This window comes from Sinocyclocheilus anshuiensis, unplaced genomic scaffold, assembly GCF_001515605.1.
Source record: "Sinocyclocheilus anshuiensis isolate Anshui unplaced genomic scaffold, SAMN03320099.WGS_v1.1 scaffold23, whole genome shotgun sequence".
NCBI classification, from domain to species: domain Eukaryota; kingdom Metazoa; phylum Chordata; class Actinopteri; order Cypriniformes; family Cyprinidae; genus Sinocyclocheilus; species Sinocyclocheilus anshuiensis.
Window position 1 is genome coordinate 598,463 of NW_015552545.1, and position 21,249 is coordinate 619,711.

General features: G+C 36.5%; 1 protein-coding gene across 2 annotated transcripts in view; it reads right to left on the reverse strand.

Annotated features, from left to right (window-relative positions):
- Positions 1-7,637: 7,637 nt before the first annotated feature.
- The window catches only part of LOC107664082 (V-type proton ATPase subunit H), a 41,682-nt gene continuing 28,070 nt past the window's right edge, over positions 7,638-21,249 (reverse strand). For both annotated transcript variants that reach the window (XM_016454539.1, XM_016454538.1), the window contains 3 exons: positions 18,536-18,637; positions 17,166-17,279; positions 7,638-8,002 (listed from right to left, as the gene is read on the reverse strand). In XM_016454539.1, coding sequence (XP_016310025.1) covers positions 7,936-8,002; positions 17,166-17,279; positions 18,536-18,637 — 283 coding nt within the window. In that variant the 3' untranslated portion in view covers positions 7,638-7,935. The remainder of the gene's footprint in view (positions 8,003-17,165; positions 17,280-18,535; positions 18,638-21,249) is intronic.

Below are 21,249 nucleotides of genomic sequence, written 5' to 3' on the forward strand. Positions count from 1 at the left end.
CGTGAACGCGCGTCCACAAGTGACGCAGTAGAGACGAAAATGTGGAATAAAGTCGTTATTTTTGTTTTCTTTGTGGAAAAAAGTATTCTTGTAGCTTCGCAACTTTACAGTTGAACCACTGATGTCACACGGACTACTTTGTCGATCATCTTGGTACTTTTCTGGACCTTGAACGTGGTAGTTACCTTGCTGTCTATGGGAGGGTCAGAGAGCCCTCATATGTCATCAAAAATATCTTAAAATGTGTTCCGAAGAAGAATGAAGGTCTTACGTGTTTTGAACAACACGAGGGTGAGTAATTAATGACAGAATTTTTGGGTGAACTAACCCTTTAATTTTTTGTTAATTTAGCCACTGTATTGAATAAATGCCTGGGGTTGTGTTTGTTTTCTTCTAAAAGAGATGAAAGGTACGCATATCTAGCAGTTTTTAGAGCTTTTCTATAAGTACTTTCCCTCCATGCAATACGAAATACCTCTAGTTTTTTTTCTTCCAGCTGTGCTCCATTTTCCGGGCTGCTCTCTTTAAGGTGCGAGTGTGTTTGTTATACCATGGTGTAGGACTGTTTTCCTTAATCTTCTTTAAGTGTAAAGGAGCAACCATATCTAAAGTGCTAGAAAAGAGTGAGAGCCCATAGTTGCTGTTACAACATCACATTTTTCTGAGCTATTGGATTTGCTGAGGAATTGAGACAAGTCAAGAAGATTATTTACAAAGTCTTTTGTTGTAGAAGTGATGGATCTACCATATTTGTAAAAAGGAGTTGAGTTTGCAGCTTTAGCTATATGGAGAATACACAAGACTAGATAATTATCGGAGATATCATCACTCTGCAGCAGAATTTCAATGCCATTAACATAAATTCCATGTGACAGTATTAAATCTAAAGTATGATTACGAAAATGAGTAGGCCCTGACACGTGTTGTCGACCCCAATAGAGTTCCGAATGTCTATAAATGCTGATCCCAATGCATCTTTTTCATTATCAACATGGATATTAAAATCACCAACAATTAAGAGTTTATCTGCAGCCAGCACTAACTCAGATAGAAAATCAGCAAATTCTTTGATAAAATCTCTGCAACCGGAACAGAACAACGTACAGGACTCGCAAAGCTTAGATATATCCAAAGCCATATCTAAGGAATCTCACATTCTCACTATCCTCAATTAAAGTTTGGATGCGTGTCTCTAGTTCTGAAATCTTATCTGTCAGCCTAACTATTTCCCTGCATTTATCACATGTGAATCCCTCGCTGCTGACAGAGAAGGCTACAGTATACATGTGGCAAGCAGTGCAAGTGACAATAACAGGAGTAGAAGCCTTGACTCACCATGATTGTTGAATGATTTCCGACTTACCACAGTTGTTTGATGAACTCATGAAAAATGGAGCAAGAGAGAAAAGAAACGGAGCAAGAGAGAAAAAGAAATGGTAGGAAACGCGAATGGAAATGTTAATGACAAGCTAACAGGCTAATGGAATGCTAACGCACTGCGCTAGCGGTTTAGATTAAAACTGATGTCAAATTAGTTTGATAGACAATATCAGAAAATTGGTGAGAATTAAGTTAGTAGATAGTGAGATTCCAACAGAAAAACAAAGCTACACGGAGCTACTCACAAACCGCAAAGCAGCACGGCAGCAACATCGTCACAGTCTGTGAAAAGGGTCCATATTATGAATGTGTGTAGTATGAATGTAATCCAGACGTACTACATCAATTGTGATGTCATCATCATGTGACCTACTGTACAGTGTCAGTTGTGTGGCTTCACTGCCATTCACAAATCCTCTCCCATGGCCTCATGGGATATCATCAGATATGCACTTTAGAATCTTGCCAGAAGTAGTAGACTGTAGGTCATCAAGGTACTTTTTGCCTATATACTGTTCTATAAATAAAAAAATGCATTTGGACATACTACTCTTTCACTTTCATATTCAGATGCAGTCTAATTGGTGTTCAAGTGGTTGTGTAGTTTATTTTTTAATTAGTCCATCTATTTTCATTAGTTTCAGGCCCATTTGCAAACCTGTTATGAACATGATCTGCACCATTATTCCACACACAGCATGATCAGCCAATAACAGTGACTTGGAGGCACAGCCTCCTCTAATGTGACTTTTTACACCTGCCTTCACTCCCCCTCACATTCACAGAGAAGAGGCAAGAGAGATGCTGCCTTCCTTGTTGCTACTGGTGTCACAGTGTCACTTTAGAACAGCAGGTGCTTCATAGACTAATTGATCTCATGTTTCATAACATTCGTTTTTGAAGAGGCAAAAAAAAAACTTTAAAAAAATCATCAAAAGGATAGAGAATAATGACTAAATCCCTTTATTTGTGTGTGTCATTTCAAAATGATTATGTGTACAATCAAAACTAGCACATCACAAAAAATGTATTATTTGCCAATGATAAATTCAAGCACTGCTGGAAGAGAAAACTTATATGTTAGAAAAAGGAGAAAATGTAACTGTGTGCAATTCTATTTCAAGGTAAATCAAGTCAAGGACAAGAAAGAAAAAAACTCCATCAGAGTCACATGAATCTCTTTTATGACATCATCTTTTAAACCCAAGCTCAGCAGTTGAACACACTGTTGAAGAAGAAACTCTCCAATCTTATCAAGTATAAATAAATATATTAATATATATGTGCTTTAAACTTATGAATTATAATTTTTTGAAATGTGTGGCATCTGTAGCTAAAGTAGGGTGAGAAATAACCTGCTGAAATTGACCAGAAGGAAAAAGTGGAGAGGACAGTTTATGGAGAAGAGAGAGAGAGAGTGTTAGTGAGAGAGGTAGAAAGAGCGAGATGGTGGGATTGTTCTTTCTATTTTTTCAGTGCCCTTGAAGAATGAAAGGAGTATACTGTGTGAAGGCATCGGTTTGTTTAGAAACAGTTTCCATGGAAACCAAAGTTTCTTTTATATATATATTCACCAAGGTGCAGCAGTTCAGAGAGTGCGTGATTTCCCTCCAAACGTCAGACCTCCCAGCCAGATTGTTTGTGCCCTCACAAATACAAATCAAGTGTTACAATGACAAATCAAGAATGCTGCCTGCAAGGAAAAAATAAGAGACACAATCCTTAACCACTCTGAATGCTACTGTAGAGCAAAATAATAAGAAATAACACAAAGAGCCAATTGTAGAAAGCTACTGAGAATAACAGACAGGTTATCAACACTTTGTCTCACAGCTAAAGGCATGCTTCCAAGAAGAAAAATAGATTTACTGGAAGTCCTTATAGATCTGTCAGGTAGTCATAAACCAAGCAGCAGATTCAAAATTTAGAGTTTATTACCAGACATGTGATTTCCGTGCTCATATATATCCACACATTTACAACAAATAGTCAATCTGTCCTATATCAAATGCTAATTAATAAGTGTGACAAAAATGGAAGTGATCTGTGGAAGAGCATGACATTTTTCCTTTTTGTGTCTCTCCTTTGCAAGATAAATTGTTTCCACACAGTACACTCAGTAATGTTGACAATCACATCTATAAGTAATGTACTGCAGCATATGGACTGCACACTAGGGATGAAAACAGCTCTTGAATTATCTCTGCTTCATTTGCAGTCTATGCTCACCTTCTAATTTATTGTTGTTAATCCCAAACACAGCGACCATCGGTTTTTGTTGTAATGGGCGAGTGTTCATCATGCACACAGTGATAAAAAGGAACACAATCTTCAGATTTTGTTCTGTTTCAGCCCACCTGTACATTGCAGAGCCTCTCCAATTAAAGGCTAGTCACAGATGGCTCAGCTGATGGTGCCTAAGCTTGATCAAAGTCTGTGTCATGCTAGAACAGGCCTGAAGATTGAGCACTCTTAAACAGCCATTAGTGCGGATGGTGCAATATTGGAGGATAAATTTATGGTTGAGCTCTATTCTCTGTGGTTCTGCATTTTATGATATGAGCCAGTAATAAATAGCAACCTGCCTAAAAGCAAGTAAAAGTCAGTTCTATGACTGCTGGCTTTAGATCTGAATATTGATCTAACCACATAATTTCATTGATGATTATTTGTAATTACTTTGGGACTTTAAGGCAAAATAAAATAAAATAATAATAAAAAAAAATCTAAAAGCCAAAAATAAAATAAATAAAATGAAACACAAAAGGAAAAAAATACACTAAAGATAAAACAATGAAAAAAGGACAAAGCACAAAAACAACACACACACAAAATAAATAAATTGAAACAAAAAGCACAAGATAAAACCAAGTAAGAAACAAAACAAAAACAATAAAAGAAAATAAAAATAAATTGAAAACCAAACCAAACAAAATAGGTTAAAACAAAGAAACAAAAAAAACACTCAACATCACATATAAAATCAACCATGTGACCAACATCAAAGCAAACCAGATACATATCCATCCATTTATAGTATACTAAACATCAATGAATGTCTAGACATATGAGCTGTATATATGCAAGGGGACCACATTTTGTATAAACATCCTGGTAGTCTTTGTGACTTCTAAAGAAATATCAATATCTTTTATCAATATCTTTCAGCAGTTTTCTGATCCCTATGATTATCATCTTGATTCTAGATATTTTTGAGCTAACCAAAGATGATTAATTGCACAACATCTACATTTAATAACAAATATCAGAGAAATGTGTCCTGTAAGTCTGATTTCCATAACAGTGTGCTTCAATGAATGAGCTTATATTGGCTGATGCTGCAGGGTTAAAGGCAGTTTCGCTACCGATGTGCCATGAAATGGCCCTGATCTCAGCAATCAGGAGCTGAATAGGAACTCCTGTTGTTAGTGAACGGTTCATTGGAGAAGGAGAGCTTACGGCTGCAAAATGTCAAATGGATTCAATCGCAGACTGATTGTAACAAAGCGGTATAAATGTGATCCAATATCTAAAGACAGTGCAGCCATCTGTGCAAATTTACATCATCCACAAAAATTATTCACTGAAAGTACTTCATTATGCTTAACAATACATATGATACTATTATTTTATGAATTCAAATAGTTCCTTAATGTCATTACAGTGATTGGATGAGATTCAGCTTCTAGTCACACACAAAGGTAGATCTGAAAACTTTGAAAACAACAAATGCCACAATAAATCTTGCTGTCAAAGTCCATCTGCTATCAGGATGACGGGGAAATCACTCTTAAATGCTGTCGGAGTTGCTCCTGTTTTAACTGTAACCATGGAAACAGGCAATCTGTGACCCATGTCAACAAGAGCGGACAAATCCGGTCAATAAAGTTAGTCAATAATATTCCACCTGTATTACAAAGCCACATCTTCAACTGACAACCTCAGTGAGCAGCTCGGTAAGCCACCGCTGCAAACATCCGACTGCAACATGCAGCTGTAAGCAAGCATTGGAGATTGTTGTTGAAACATAAGTAAACCAAGTCTGAGTCAATTAGAAGTTTTGTCCTTGCTAGAAAATGTAATCAGTGCATTTAATGTCACTAAAAGAGGCCGTTTATAAAAACAGCCCTTGGAAATGCTACATGCAGCGTGAAAAAGACTTCACAAAAGCCATTGGCGAAGAGTTCTCAAAGCGACATGCCTCCAAGAGCCCTTACAAAACATCATAATTGATTATGGGAAAAGGATGTCTGAGTCACACAATACTTAAAGCAGCCACTCAGTGTGGGAAGTGTCATACAAGCACTGGCACGCCATACAGCGCTGCTGAGATGTGGGATCATAGATGAGTCAATTCATTCTTGACACAAAAGCAGCATCAGCATAGGATGGAGATGTGAAAGAAAAAACTAGTTTCCCAGTAATGTCGAATCAGGCATCTGATAATGCCACTAACAACCTTGTTTCACAGAGCCTAAGATGACCCTATTAGAATTCAAATGACCCTCTACCCATCCCGAATGAGTTGATAATAATATGTGCTGTGGATCTGTCAGATAGTGTGGTGGTAATAGGCTTTGAAGGTTATCTCTATCTGGACATCCACAAAGCACAACGAGTACCGGGCTATTTGCTAACCGATAGTGCTACTGCTACAGCTTGTTTTCCATCTAGAGAGAGAGAGAGAGAGAGAGAGAGAGAAGAGGGGGCAACTGAACACAAATTACCCAGTGGATGCATCTGCTCTCGTCTGATGCTCTGCCCGGTCGTGTATGGACATCCACAAAGCACAATGAGTACCGGGCTATTTGCTAACCGATAGTGCTACTGCTACAGCTTGTTTTCCATTTAGAGAGAGAGAGAGAGAGAGAGAGAGAGAGAGAGAGAAGAGGGGGCAACTGAACACAAATTACCCAGTGGATGCATCTGCTCTCGTCTGATGCTCTGCCCGGTCGTGTATGGAAAAGGTTCTGGGAGGTTATTTAAAAAATGGGATGCACAAGAAATGCTGCAAATTGGCAAATGGGTTTGTGTTTACGAATGACACAGGTGTGACACCTTATCATAAAAGGTGTGAAAAGGCCCGCTGTGACATGAAATAAAATAAAATACATGAATCTGATTGGAAATATTCAAGAAGCTGACAACATGAGGAATATAATTTTCTGTGATGTTTTGGGCCATTCACACAAACACATTTTTTTTTTTTGCGTTTAAAACGCAAGATGCAGGGCAGTGGAATGTAGAGATAGTTTTTAAAGTTTAAATTTTTTAAATTTAACTATAGCGACATTTTTAGAACGCTGTCATGTGGGAGATGCTGCAAAAAATGCTGCAGACTTTCTTCTGTGGAACACAGGAGGAGAAATTTTGAAGAATGTTTCAGCTGTTTTTGTCCATACAATGTAAGTAATTTAGTTTAAAAAAAAAAAATAATAATTAAAAAATAAAGGTACATCCATACAATTGAGTGTAATGGCTATCCAAAAAGGGTGGAGACTTGGGTCTGTGCAATGGTTGTTGACTGGATCTTGATTGTGGGTATTGCACTCAAAAATGGAGGCAGATCAACTAAAGAAGTCTGGCATACGTCACCAGAAAGAAGGTGGGAAATATGAAAAACTAGAAGCCCTTTAACGTGAAAATATGAAATCACATTTCAAGATCTGAGGTTCATAGTGTTGTTATAAGACACTTCAGTTTCTTGATTATGAAGACACATTCATGTCAAAAGACAAAGTTCTCCTAAAGGTTAATAACATATTCCCTTAGAGAATAGTCTATGATCTAAAAAAAAAAAGTTTGAAATAGCTGTTTAGTAGCAGTTTTTGAGCCCTTTCACAAGCAAAACATTGTGAAACACAGAAAATAAAATTATGACTTGAAGGTGGTTGTATTGCTTATTACACTGAAAGAAATGATATGGTCTAGGGACTTCTGATATTGAAGGATTATCATATGAATCTGTTATTTGAGCAAGACACAGAAAATCAATCTGTGTTTCTATAAACTCCTGGGATGAAGTGCAAATAACTTCAGATCATTTTTCCATCTATTCTGAGAAAAATAATCAGACATGATATGATTCTGTCTGTCTGTCAATTAATCTATCTATCAGAGATAACCATAGGCTACATATTATATTATATATATATATACACATACATACATACATACACACCTTACAACTCGACCACAAAAACTGATGTCTCAAAAATATTTGAATGAAAAAGTGGATATTTCAACAGAAATATTTGTCAGGGTAGAGTCTTTATTTGGAATGCATACTCTTTGTTTTACACTGAAGACATAAATAACATTTAATATTACTCTGTGAACTGTTCCGATCACTTGTAAAATGTGATTTTATTATAAGGACACACAACTTTACACAACGACATTGAGCACAATAAAGAAGAAGCAAATCATAAATTTAGGGTTCAATACATCAGTTCTGCTTTTGTTTAACGTGTTCATTCTATACAGCACAGATTTACATTCACACCAAGAACACTGAATCAAACACACTGGCTCACACACAAGCACAGCAGCAGTTCAGCTTCGTGCAGCTACAGCTGGAGTCGACTGCTCGGTGGACTGCAACTGCTTCCCCAGGTACTCCCTGAAAAGAAAAAATAAAGACCATAGAATGATTATGCCGGTTTATCTTTTTGAACACCTATGATATGCACCTTTGTATTTCCGGATATTCCTCAAGCCTTTATGGAAGTAAAATAGCAGGTTTTTGAGCCGCAACTTTAAGCTCAGTGAGAAAAAAATATGTATCGTGTGTGCGGAAAGAGGTGATTACAAAAGACACGCACGTTTGATCACAGCATTTTCCATCAGCTCCAACACAGTGGTTTCTCCAATCTAACTACATTCAATTCTACCTGCCTTCCAGAATAATCTTCATGAGGTTCGATTCCTGTGGTTTCTCAACTGTTGGGAAATGCTATGTGTCATTTAAATCCTTTCAAAGTGTCCACCATCTTGATGTCCAGCCAAAGCTGTCGGCGTTTCCTGTCTTTATGTCAAACCTCATTACAGTTTCTCCTTAACTCTGACCTTTTTAGAGTGGTGTGCTTTACTTCAGGCCTCAGGTGCTTCAGACAAGATTGCACAGCTTATGAAGGAGCACACAATTGAGAAATGATACACAATATATGCCTCGTATCTCGCATCATTCATGTCAGAATAAACATGTTTCCAAGAAAGCAATTACCACATCTGCTGAAAATCTAACATGTACAACCTGTGAACTGTCAAGAAGTTCATCTAGTAGAGCAGTGGTTTTCAAACCTTTTTAAGAGTGACCCTAATTTTTTCTTTTTAAATTGACACGACGCCTATTATATACATATATATATACATACATATACATACAGGTGCATCTCAATAAATTAGAATGTCATGGAAAAGTTCATTTATTTCAGTAATTCAACTCAAATTGTGAAACTCGTGAATTAAATAAATTCAATGCACACAGACTGAAGTAGTTTAAGTCTTTGGTTCTTTTAATTGTGAATTATGTGATCATTCTTAATGCATATTAATAAACTGAATAATGCAGTGAAAGATCGCACTCTAAATGCGCACGCGCACTAAAGCGTGTGTTGGTCTACTCTAACCAGACTTCATCACGTCGCGTATGCGTGCTCTGGAAGGATGCTCTCTGTTCTAGAATCAATCACTGAGGGTGCTTCTGAAATTAGTGAGGGTGCTTTAGCTTTCATGCACATCTATTTTTACATCATATTTTGTCCAGTCCATTCTTATGATTATCACTATATCAATCATTGTGATTTCGAAGAAGGAATCCCCCAATTATATGCAGATGTCACTCCTGAAACTCTGCAGCATGTTCGCCAAGTTGGTCTTCTTAGCAGCATGAAAAACAAAACTTTTATTCAAATTCTGAATGGATTACACCCAAGACCCAAAGAGCGCTCCCTTAATAATTACTGAGCTGTCACTCATTTCAGTTTATTGCGATTTCAGAAAAATCAGTTATAATTAATGAATCTCTGTACACTGCACAATACATCTCTTATTTACATTGTGTCTACACATTGTTATAGTGAGAGGATTAGCTTGCAGAATTCAGGACTGAACAAAAACTCTGGCATTTTGAGTGGTGAGTAGATTCTGACTAACTGAAACATCTGATTGGCCAGAAATTTCTTGCATTGAAGAAATCAACAGATATGGCTGTGATTGGCTACAATGTTCAACGCTGTAAAAACACGTTGTAATTAGAAACCTTTGATGCTCTCCAGAGTGCAAACACAGAGAGACAGAGACGCACTGGTGTCTGCCATGAGGCGGCTGCTGCTTACTTTCATTTTGTTGTTCTTTTTGTTGTTAAAGTTACGTTTGCTGTTTGCCGTTTTATTCTTCCCTGAGTCTTGAACTTTGATACATACATATATACATTTTCCTTAAATCATCCAGGTGACCCATTTTTTTAAGTCTCGCGACCTACCCGAGGGTTGCAACCCAGGGTTTAAAAACTACTGTGGTAGAATATACGCTCTGAAGTCATCTGAGCTCAGAAACAACTATGTGAGTTCAGGTCTTCTCTTCCTTTATGGGCAAATTGACTACATTAGTCACACCTGTCATTCATTAATTGTCATTTCTGGCAGCTTGTCAAACATCTACTGGGTTTGACTTCAGCACATCAGCCGATATTTGCATGGAAACAAAGCAGATAAGCGGCGGAAGAGATGGAAGGAGAGAATCACAGAGGGCTGATTCATTGGGGATCCAGCAAAAGAGATAAAACAGCAGAAAATATGAGGATTAATAACAGCTTGACTGCCAATTTAAATATTAATTGAGCTAATATGTTCACAGCTAGCTGGCAAAACAAGATATGCATGCCATTAAGGGTTTGTTGTGGAGATTTAAGTAACTGCAGAGCAGGGTTTCCCAAGCGGAACTGCAGGAGGTACATGAGTTGATGAAAACCTAATAAATAATTAAGCCATAAAATGTAAAAATCATAAAAAAAATAAATAAATAGGGCTGCATAATGAATTAAAATATAATTGAAATCTCAAAAGGCTGCGGTTTAGTCTGATGCACTGCATGAGTGAAGCACGGCACTGTGTTTATTTACACGCAAGCAGCTCATGTTTTTAGCTTTCTGGTTCCCAGTAAATGCTGATTCACATGAACTCCATCTCTGCAGGTCGCTTATAATACATTTGGGAACACACCATGCATCACTTAATTTTCACATTTGAATCATTTCCAACATTTTTTTGTGGATACAAGTTTTCAGCATTGTACCAGATGTGTAACAAGAAATATTAATAAACCTGTTGTCAGCTAAACACATATTATCCCTGCAGTTTTTCACCAAAATAAAAGCTAGAGGGTTTATATTTTTGAAAAGGAAGAATTTAAAGACATATTAATATGTGTTTAACTTAAAATCTCAGGGGGTACTTCAAGAGAATTTTATGTCAGGGGTTTGGCTGATAAAAATGTTTGGGAATACCAGTTGTAGAGAATATAGCCTGAAATCTGATGTATTTAATGTTGAATGTAGGCACCACATATTCATAAAATGATAGAGCTTTGCTTTAGACAGAAGCTAAGCTAACAGTTTACATAGTACCATAAGGTCTGTCTGTGGAACATGGTAAATTGAATATTAATGTCAGATTAGTTGCCCTGCTTTGTGCTAATTGAAGTAAAGCTTCAAACTAATATAAAGATCAGCAGTAAATGACATTCATATATTAAAATGCCCTATGAAAACTTTCATAAAGGTCTTCATTTAAAGGCCAAAATGGTCCCTCATCTTATGAATAAAAAAATTAAAAATGTAGAAATTTTAGTGCAGTCTAAAATGGGTATGCAGAGAAACACATTACCTTGCAAATGAATCGTACTGAATCATTTCCTACTAAAAAGCACTACAAATCATGTCTGAGGTATAATTTAGTAAGTTTTCCCAGGTTTAAAATAGACTTCGTATCTCACATTTTCAGTGTGGTCTCAGAATTTTAGACTGAATGGCATCGAACACAACTCACACAAACCCAGTCCTCCAGAACAAACAGGACAAAGACAACAATCAGACTGAAGCAAAGTCTCCACTGGGCTCAATCACCTGCATTTTACATCTAATTTTCTGCCAAACTTACAATCGACCCAAACCACAAGATGTATGTGAGGGTCATGGTGTCAGCGTGATGACTTCAAGAGACTCTTAACTTCTTCACTGACACCTTAAACTGATTCCTTCATTTTTTCAATGTCAAGGTCTTATAACTAACAGCAAGAAAAGTTAGCAAACCTGCCAGACGAGAGTTTCCATCCTCATTCATCCCGCATATACAGCGAGAGACGGCAGACTCATCCTCTGAGTATGGCTTATGAGATGCTTGACTATGTCTGTGGCCTTATTCATTCAACCTGTGGTAAATACGACTATGACCCATGGCGACCTTGTGTTTGAAGAGCCGTGGCTGATTTTGAAAGCTGAAAAGAAAGAGACGACTCTATTGTGGCTACCAGGCATCAATAACACCATGCATTTAAAAAAATAAAAAGCACTGAAGTAAACTTTGAATCCCTCGGGATAATCCTGCAGTATAATTCCCACTCCTTGATAAGGAAGTGGAATTCTCCTTCTGCTCTATGCAATCTCAGGATTGGATGGACCCAATATTTCCTCTTTCTTTTTCTCTTTTTTTTTCAAAATCATCCTCACTGCTTGAAGACTCCATTTTGTATTGTTTTGCAAATTAATTAATACGCATGTGCAAGGTTTCTGTGCGTGACAAATGTTTAGGATGAAGAATATGAAAAAATACAAACGAAAATGTCGGCCTCAGTGTGTGAGGACCTTAAGAGGCTTCAAATGAATGTTCTATTACTCTGTGGACTGCTTCTAGAATTATCCAGTTTAAGAGTTCCCGAGTTCAAGAAATGGTAATGCTGAATTCTCATGGTACATCGCCATACACATCATCATAAAGTCTTTAGAAATAATACTAAAATAAATATCTAAATATTTAAATATCTAAGCATACTCCATTTTGTATTGTTTTGCAAATTAATTAATACGCATTGGACTCAGTGTGCAAGGTTTCTGTGCGTGACAAATGTTTAGGATGAAGAATACGAAAAAATACAAACGAAAATGTCGGCCTCAGTGTGTGAGGACCTTAAGAGGCTTCAAATGAATGTTCTATTACTCTGTGGACTGCTTCTAGAATTATCCAGTTTAAGAGTTCCCGAGTTCAAGAAATGGTAATGCTGAATTCTCATGGTACATCGCCATACACATCATCATAAAGTCTTTAGAAATAATACTAAAATAAATATCTAAATATTTAAATATCTAAGCATACTTTATTCAGTTAGGAGTTAAAGGGCAAGTGCACATTATTAATATTTCTGTAAATGTGCCGGTTTAGTTTTTACAGCTAATTTTCAAATGTAGTCCCTTTTAAGTTTTCCGATTTTAACAGCAGTTTTTTTAGATCATGATTTTAAGGTTACACTAAATGAGTGACAGGTTTTACATTTTTAATTTTCCTCTCATGCACATTTAGAACCTGTTGGTATACTGACTGTTCAAGTTTTGGACAAGGTGCCTGAGTCCAGCTGGATAAACAATATGTATAGTATATTGAATTAAAATAAAGTGTTGATGCCTTTGTATTCAAGATGCTTTACAATAGAAACTAAATTACAAATCAATTAGCTATAATTAAATAATCTATATTGATATATACTACCATTCAAACTTTTTTTTTTTTTTAAAGAAATTAAAACATTTTTTCAGCAAGTATGGAGTAAATTGATCAAAAGTGACAGTAAAGACATGTATAATGTTACTAAAGATTTGTATTTCAAAATAAATGTTTTCTGGCCATCATAAAATCCTGGAAAACAGTATCATGGTCTCCACAAAACTATTAAGCAGCACAACTTATAACTAACATTTGAAATAACAATAAATGTTTCTTGTGCACCAAATCAGCATATTAGACTGATTTCTGAAGGATCATGTGACACTGAAGATTGAAGTAATGGTTGCTGGAAATATTGTCTTTAGAGAACTTTTATTACATTTTAAAATATATTAAATATATTCAAAGAGAAAACAGGCATTTTAAATTGTTGCAATATAATGTGTTGAATATGATGTCTATGCCATTTTCCTTTAGATTTTTAATCTATCTGTGTGTGTCTGTTATAAAATAAAATAATGTCTTACACTTGGATGTTTAAGCAATTTCTCTTCAAAATTTTCCACATTCACTTTGTGAATTATTTCTATAATAAAGATATGACGCATATAACACAGCAAAGGTGTGATCATCTTTGACCTTGTTTTGCAGTGAACTCTTGCTTAATAATTTTTCTGTTATTCCGACCAGGACTTCATTTCCGAATAAAATTAAGTTTCATAACAGCGAAGCACATCTGAGGGATTTCACGCTAAGCTGCATCAGACAGACCGCGGATGAAGTCCTTAAGTGCGTAAAGGCTTGTGCAAAACAAACATTTGATTAAACACTGTGTCATCCAACATCTCGAGACTGTGGAGCCGCTGTCTGAATTTCTGCACACCTCCAGGGGTTAACCCAGATGGTACAGATACAATAAGCTAACAGCGTGCAAAGTCGGTCATCTAGAACTGCGCCAACTAAAACATCTTCTCCTCCGGCTGTTGCCATGACACCAAACAGTCTCTATGGAGTGAGAATGGGAAAAAGCGACAGCCATAGTGTGGTGGCAGCACCACATCTCTCAAGGGGAAAATAAATTGTACCCACACATGCTTTTTTTTTTTTTTTGTTTTTTTTTGTATGTACAGTGCCTATAGAAAGTCTTCATACCCATTCTTTTTTTTTTTTTACATTTTATGTTGCGTTGTTAAACTGCTTTAAATTACTTTTTTTTCCCCACATAAATCTACACCCCACTCACAATAATGACAAAGCAAAACCCAGATTTAGCACAACTTTGCAAATTTATTAAAAAGGAAACACTGAAAAAAAATTACATTGCACAAGTCTTCATACCCTTAACTCAACTTAGTTGAAGCACTTTGTTAACAATTTTAAAATATATTAAATATATTCAAAGAGAAAACAGGCATTTTAAATTGTTGCAATATAATGTGTTGAATATGATGTCTATGCCATTTTCCTTTAGATTTTTAATCTATCTGTGTGTGTCTGTTATAAAATAAAATAATGTCTTACACTTGGATGTTTAAGCAATTTCTCTTCAAAATTTTCCACATTCACTTTGTGAATTATTTCTATAATAAAGATATGACGCATATAACACAGCAAAGGTGTGATCATCTTTGACCTTGTTTTGCAGTGAACTCTTGCTTAATAATTTTTCTGTTATTCCGACCAGGACTTCATTTCCGAATAAAATTAAGTTTCATAACAGCGAAGCACATCTGAGGGATTTCACGCTAAGCTGCATCAGACAGACCGCGGATGAAGTCCTTAAGTGCGTAAAGGCTTGTGCAAAACAAACATTTGATTAAACACTGTGTCATCCAACATCTCGAGACTGTGGAGCCGCTGTCTGAATTTCTGCACACCTCCAGGGGTTAACCCAGATGGTACAGATACAATAAGCTAACAGCGTGCAAAGTCGGTCATCTAGAACTGCGCCAACTAAAACATCTTCTCCTCCGGCTGTTGCCATGACACCAAACAGTCTCTATGGAGTGAGAATGGGAAAAAGCGACAGCCATAGTGTGGTGGCAGCACCACATCTCTCAAGGGGAAAATAAATTGTACCCACACATGCTTTTTTTTTTTTTTTGTTTTTTTTTGTATGTACACTCTGAGTAAAAAAAAAAAAAGCTCAACAACAAAGAAAAGGCACCTTTTAGTATCTTTATTCAAAAAAGCATGAAGACAATGTGTTATGCAAAAAAATGCCATGGAAACGAGATGTTCCTCTATTAGAACATCATCTCAAAACCATGATAACCAGAAGACATCCCTAAGGTATAAAAATAAAAGTATAAAAAAAGAGTCCAGCAAATGGAAATGGCATTCATGAATGCAACTGGATTGCAAAGAGGGTGTTTGAGAAGAGGCAGTGAAAGGCCTTTCTTTTATAGCTCTTCTTGAGAGCACCTTGGAAACCACGTTCACCAAATCTTAACTCAATCATCTGGCTATTACACCCCCTGTAATTTCCTCCTCCAATTAAGAATACAAATAAGAATTGGCCTTTACCTCCCTTCAGATCTTCATATAATACATGCACTCTCTGCCTCTTCAGCGCAATTGCCATTTTTTATAGTCCCCTTTTAACTCTGGGTCTGTATCTGAGAGACTTGAACCCAGAAGCAACCATTATATTATTAATGAGAACAATCAAAACTTACTGTTCTGCTTGCTTTTTTTCTTTCTTTTTGGTGGTGACAAGCTAAGCTTTGTGTCAAACTGCTTCAAAATTATGCACAAATAATCCTGAAAATTACATGTGAGCCATTTTGCTAATGGCTAATAATTGCCATGATACACTGCCAATTGCCATGAGTCAGAATTAGCAGACAGAACTGTTTCTAAGCAAGGAAATGAAAGAGCTGTTGAGATGATCAAGTGTGTGTGTGTGTGTGTGTGTGTGTATATATACACTGAACAAAATTATAAATGCAACACTTTTGTTTTTGCCCCCATTTTTCATGAGCTGAACTCAAAAGATCTAAGACTTTTTCTATGTACACAAAAGGCCTATTTCTCTCAAATATTGTTCACAAATCTGTCTAAATCTGTGTTAGTGAGCACTTCTCCTTTGCCGAGATAATCCATCCACCTCACAGGTGTGGCATAACAAGATGCTGATTAGACAGCATGATTATTTAAAACCCTCTGTCTGGGTTCACAGTATAAATGCTAGCATATAAATTCTTCCCTGAGCATATTTATTTCTCCTGCAATGTGGCCGATGATAAAGATGAATTATTCGGAGATACTTTATGGCGTGTGTTACCACATTCTCCCAATACAGGAGTGATCTATACCACTCAGGCAGCATTTAAAGCGACTTGTATTCTGCTCAATTTGGCACTAAACTTTCAATTTGAAGGGTGATTTAAAGCCACTGTAATGAAACACTGACAGCCAACAATTGCTCTTCATGACACCACTGAATGTAAGCCAGTACACGTCTATTGTGCTTTAAACATGCATGCTGTGTTCCGGGGCCTTTGAGGTTTATCATCCCTGTTGAAAGAGTAATCTGAAGCTTCTAAGGATGAATGCAGACACAATAATGAGCTACTAGTGTTAGGATGTGTTTGTTCTATCTGAACCTGAGCCAGTGCCTCGCCGGCCTTGATTCAACAGTTTGCCCCTCTGACAAACACATCGATGGAGAAGATAATCATGTTTTTTTCCACTTATTTTGTGCCCTGGGTTTTGAAAAGACACAATGGTCCACTGAATAATTCATTAAATTATGCAATGCTGAAGTGAGAAAATTACTACTTCGTGGCAAAGAGAGATTAGGAGAAAGCTCTATTCCAGGTCACTATTGAGGGCAATGCTGCGTCAGGCACAAACACTGGGGCTGTTTTGCTTGAGGAATAAATACAACAACCAGAATTTCAGTGAAGATGTCGAGATGTTTGGTTAAAGAGATTAAAATTGTGTGTAGATATTCTGTAAATAAATTAATAATAGTAACATATAATAATAACATATAATAAATAGTAATAAATAAATGCTGAACATAAATCTTGGATTCATTAATGCATATGAAGTTAAACGTACCAGTTATGCACCATGAGCTTCTGAACAGCCAGCAGGGCATTATAGCGGACAAGCTGGTCTTCATGATGCATGTGGTTCATCACTAGTTGTTTACCACCTAGCTGTTCGATCACCCTAAAGGACAGAGAAGCAGAGAGATGCAGTTCCAGATTATTATGTTCTGCAAGATGGGTAATAACACGGGGCCTCTATGCCTTTCAATTCTTGCAAAACTTGCCACTATCATGCTAGGATGCTAATGTAGCCTTTTACGAATGTTGTATGTATGTAAATAAATAAATAAATCTATTTAAATGAACAATTCATAAATTAACTATTTTATAAAATTGTATATTTTATAAAATGTAATAATTTTTCATTATTTTTTATTCAATTTAAAAAAATGCACATTAAAATCATATTAGTTACACCACAAAATGTTCAATATTACAGTCAATTTTGATTTGATTCGTTGATGCAGCTGCCTGGAAATATTCATTTTGAACTTGATCTGAAATGTTCACGATAGAAAAATGTTGCCTTCTGTAAGAAATATTATTGACAAAACCATTATGTTCCCACACATTATGGGCCAACTGTGGGATCTGTACTATAGATTCAGATAGACAGATTGACAGAACGATAGATAGACAGAATAAATAGAACAAAAGAATGACAGAAGGATGGATGGATGGATAGATAAATAAATAGAAAGACAGACAGACAGATCACTGCTTGGAGATCACAAAAGTAATATCTTGGCACTTATCGCAAATGAGTGCAATTCTTTTGGACAACTGCTCACCTGCAGAAGCTAATTTGTTCTGGAGTGGTCTAATTACAGGGTTCGAACCAGGGCTTATGAGACCAACGAGTCCCTATAGATTCAGCGCGGTTTCTTTGAACAATGTGGGTGTTTTGAAGAGGAAAATGAGATTGTGCTGTCTTCTGAGTGGCTAACCTCAGTGGGAGGATGGTCTGGATTAGAGAAGGTATTAGCCACTCACAGCGGAGTTGGACACGAGTGGCAGATCACTTTACTTTTAGAGGAAAACTATATATAACGTTCTTAAGTCTAAAACTGATTGGCTGATCATGAATGCTATGTGCCGACAATATAAATTACAAGCTTGGGCAACATCTTGCAATAGGTCAGCCTGGATGAATTAGTATGCTGCTCTCTTTGAAGTGATGCAAGTGTAAATTGACACCGATATCATTGCATGCAAGCAGTTGCCATAGATGGTATTAACTCTAATCTGGGCGATTTTCAGCGCTATAATCACAGAGCTACAGGATATTTGGGTACTGAGGAACAGTCATAAAATTGCAGAGCTGCGGAGTCGGAAAGATGGTCATTTATGGATGATGGATGAAGGACACTTGCTCACCTCTTGCCACGAGGGTAATGTCTCACGTATTCCCCCACGTCGTGAGCTGCAACGGCAATAACCTGAGGGTCATCAGACACTTCCAACAACCTGGTCAGTATCCTGGCAGGAAGCACAAACATACAATCATTTCAGGTCCTCAAAAGCAATCAGTAACACCCCCAGGGCAATACTAAACCCACGCTGAGCAAATATATCCCAGGGTACTGTACATCTGGAGATGTGAAGTCTACCACAGGCCAGAAAAATATTAAAGGTTCTGTTAGTTCAGTTAGAAAAAAAAGTTTCCTTGAACAGTATTTTTGTCTTGTATTCCAGTAAAAAGATGTAATCATCAACCAATACAATACATTTTATAGAGAAGAAAAATGGATTGTTTTCAGAAAATATACAGTGGGCCCCAAAAATGTTTGGGCTCAGTAAGATTTTAAAATGTTTTTGAAAGAACTCTTATATGCTTGCCAAGGCTACATATATGTGATCAAAAATACAGTAAAAACATTATATTGTGAAATATTACAATTTAAAATAACTGTTTTCTACTTTAATATATTTTAAAATTTAATTTTATTCCTGTGATGCAAAACTGAATTTTCAGCAGACAGTCTTCAGTCACATGATCCTACAGAAATCATTCTTATATGCTGATTTGGTGCTCAAGCGATATTTCTTATTATTATCGATACTGATAATTATCAAGTGCTTCTTTAAAATACTTGTGGAAACATGATATTTTTTGTCAAGTTTCTTTAATGAATAAAAAGTTCAAAAGAACAGCATTTATTTGAAACATAATTTTTGTAACATTATAAATGTTTTACTGTCACATTTGATCAATTTAATAACATCTTAATAGATTCTCAGGTTATTTTTTTCATGGATGTATTTTCAACAAAAATACTGCTTACTGTTGTTCTGGGAAATGTAATTTCAGTCTATTTCCGCTCAAAAACAATACATCAAGTATGAGACAGATCTCAATTGCATGAAAGCGTGAAATTATAACAATCGTGCATAATGGAGAGAGAGAGTTCAAGCGCTACAAATCACCTACACACTGAGAGCAAAAAATGGAGGGAAAAAAGAGAGACGAACTGAAGTAAAACACAGATTGCTGAGGGCTGAAATGGAGCCTTGTGCTGATTGTGGAGAGGGTGCATGGTGATGAGAGCAATGAGATGAGTAGATTAGGATTTAAACGGGACTGTCAAAAGGGTCAAGCTGACGCATGATTAAACTACTGAGAGACAATGAAAATGAGAGTTTCGACCACTGATGCTCGGCTTTGGTTTCAACTTGTGCGACCTTCACCAGAGAGGGAGGAGAGGAACACGCACACAACCACGCAATGTGATTCAGACAGTAAAAACAACTTGTGTAAAAACAGTACAGTATGTTCAAAACAGTAATTTAACCATTTGCTCAATAATGCAAAAATCATTGCAGTTTCTCTCAGAACACTTGACCCCTGCTAACATCTTTTTATTCTAAAAGCAGGGAGAACTGAAAACACTCATTATGACTATTCAAACATGTGTATGATATCAATTCACACAGCATGTATGTTTTAAAGCAGCCACATCAGGGTTCTAACCACTGATCTATATATAATGACTGGATCGCTCATCGGGTTCTAAACTGCTGACAGACAGTGAAGCCACCGGAAGTGTTCGAGCCGCCATCTTACTATTCCCTACCAGCAGAGAGCACCATTGAGTCACAGCCAAAACACTGACCTAAAATCACCCGATTTGAAGCGAGGGATTAGTTTTTATGTTAGGTGTATGTAAATCCAGTTTTACTTCAGATGTTATCTGCAATGTTTATGGTCTTTTTGGGCAGGATAAGCGATACATTTAAATCGTTAAGGTGGGTGTGTCTGCTAAACTTAACATTACGTTAACTGATCCAACACAAAATATAGTCAATTTCTTTATGTACGTAATTATTCAGGAATTATTAAACATGAACGTATTAGTATCAGAAATTGATTTGAATATACAATGAATAATACAATAGCCTCTGTTACTATATTAATCTATGTTGTACTGAAATGAAAAGCTTAACTTACCATGCATCATCTTGGAAATAAAGCTTCATGTCTTTAAGTCCGTACTGTATGTAACGTTAGTCAGTTATTTCTCTGAATAAATTATGATGTGTATATTTTAATGTCCTGATTGAGCAACATCTATTTCGGAGACTCCAAGATCACGCAAATATCTTCAGATTTAAGAATGAGCACTTTGTCATTTGTTATATATATGTTGAGGTCGTGTCCGGCTGATGTTTATCATGTTCATGATGTTCGCTACTGTAATGAACATAACTTTTTAATGAGCAGGGGAAATTCCCGACATAAAAAAAAAAAACGTTTTCATGCCTAGAGTGTTCGCATTGTAAGAATGTACAGGGATACTTCAGATTTAAAACCGCTGACTTGTTAGGTGATGTTTTCTCATAAAATTTGTACGATTTCCTATTAATTCAATGGAATGTATGGGAACAGTGGGGAATACCAATATGGCGGCGCGGCGGCTTCACTTTCATGACGTCATGAGCAATCCAGTTCTCTATTATAGATCAATGGTTCTCACTCTTTTTCAGTGATCATTTTCCAGGACTTTGAGGACTGCACTTGAGAAGGCAATGAGTGTTATCACTATGTCGGAGACACGCTAGCTTTCCCAAGGCAGACGCATTTAGAGTGGTTC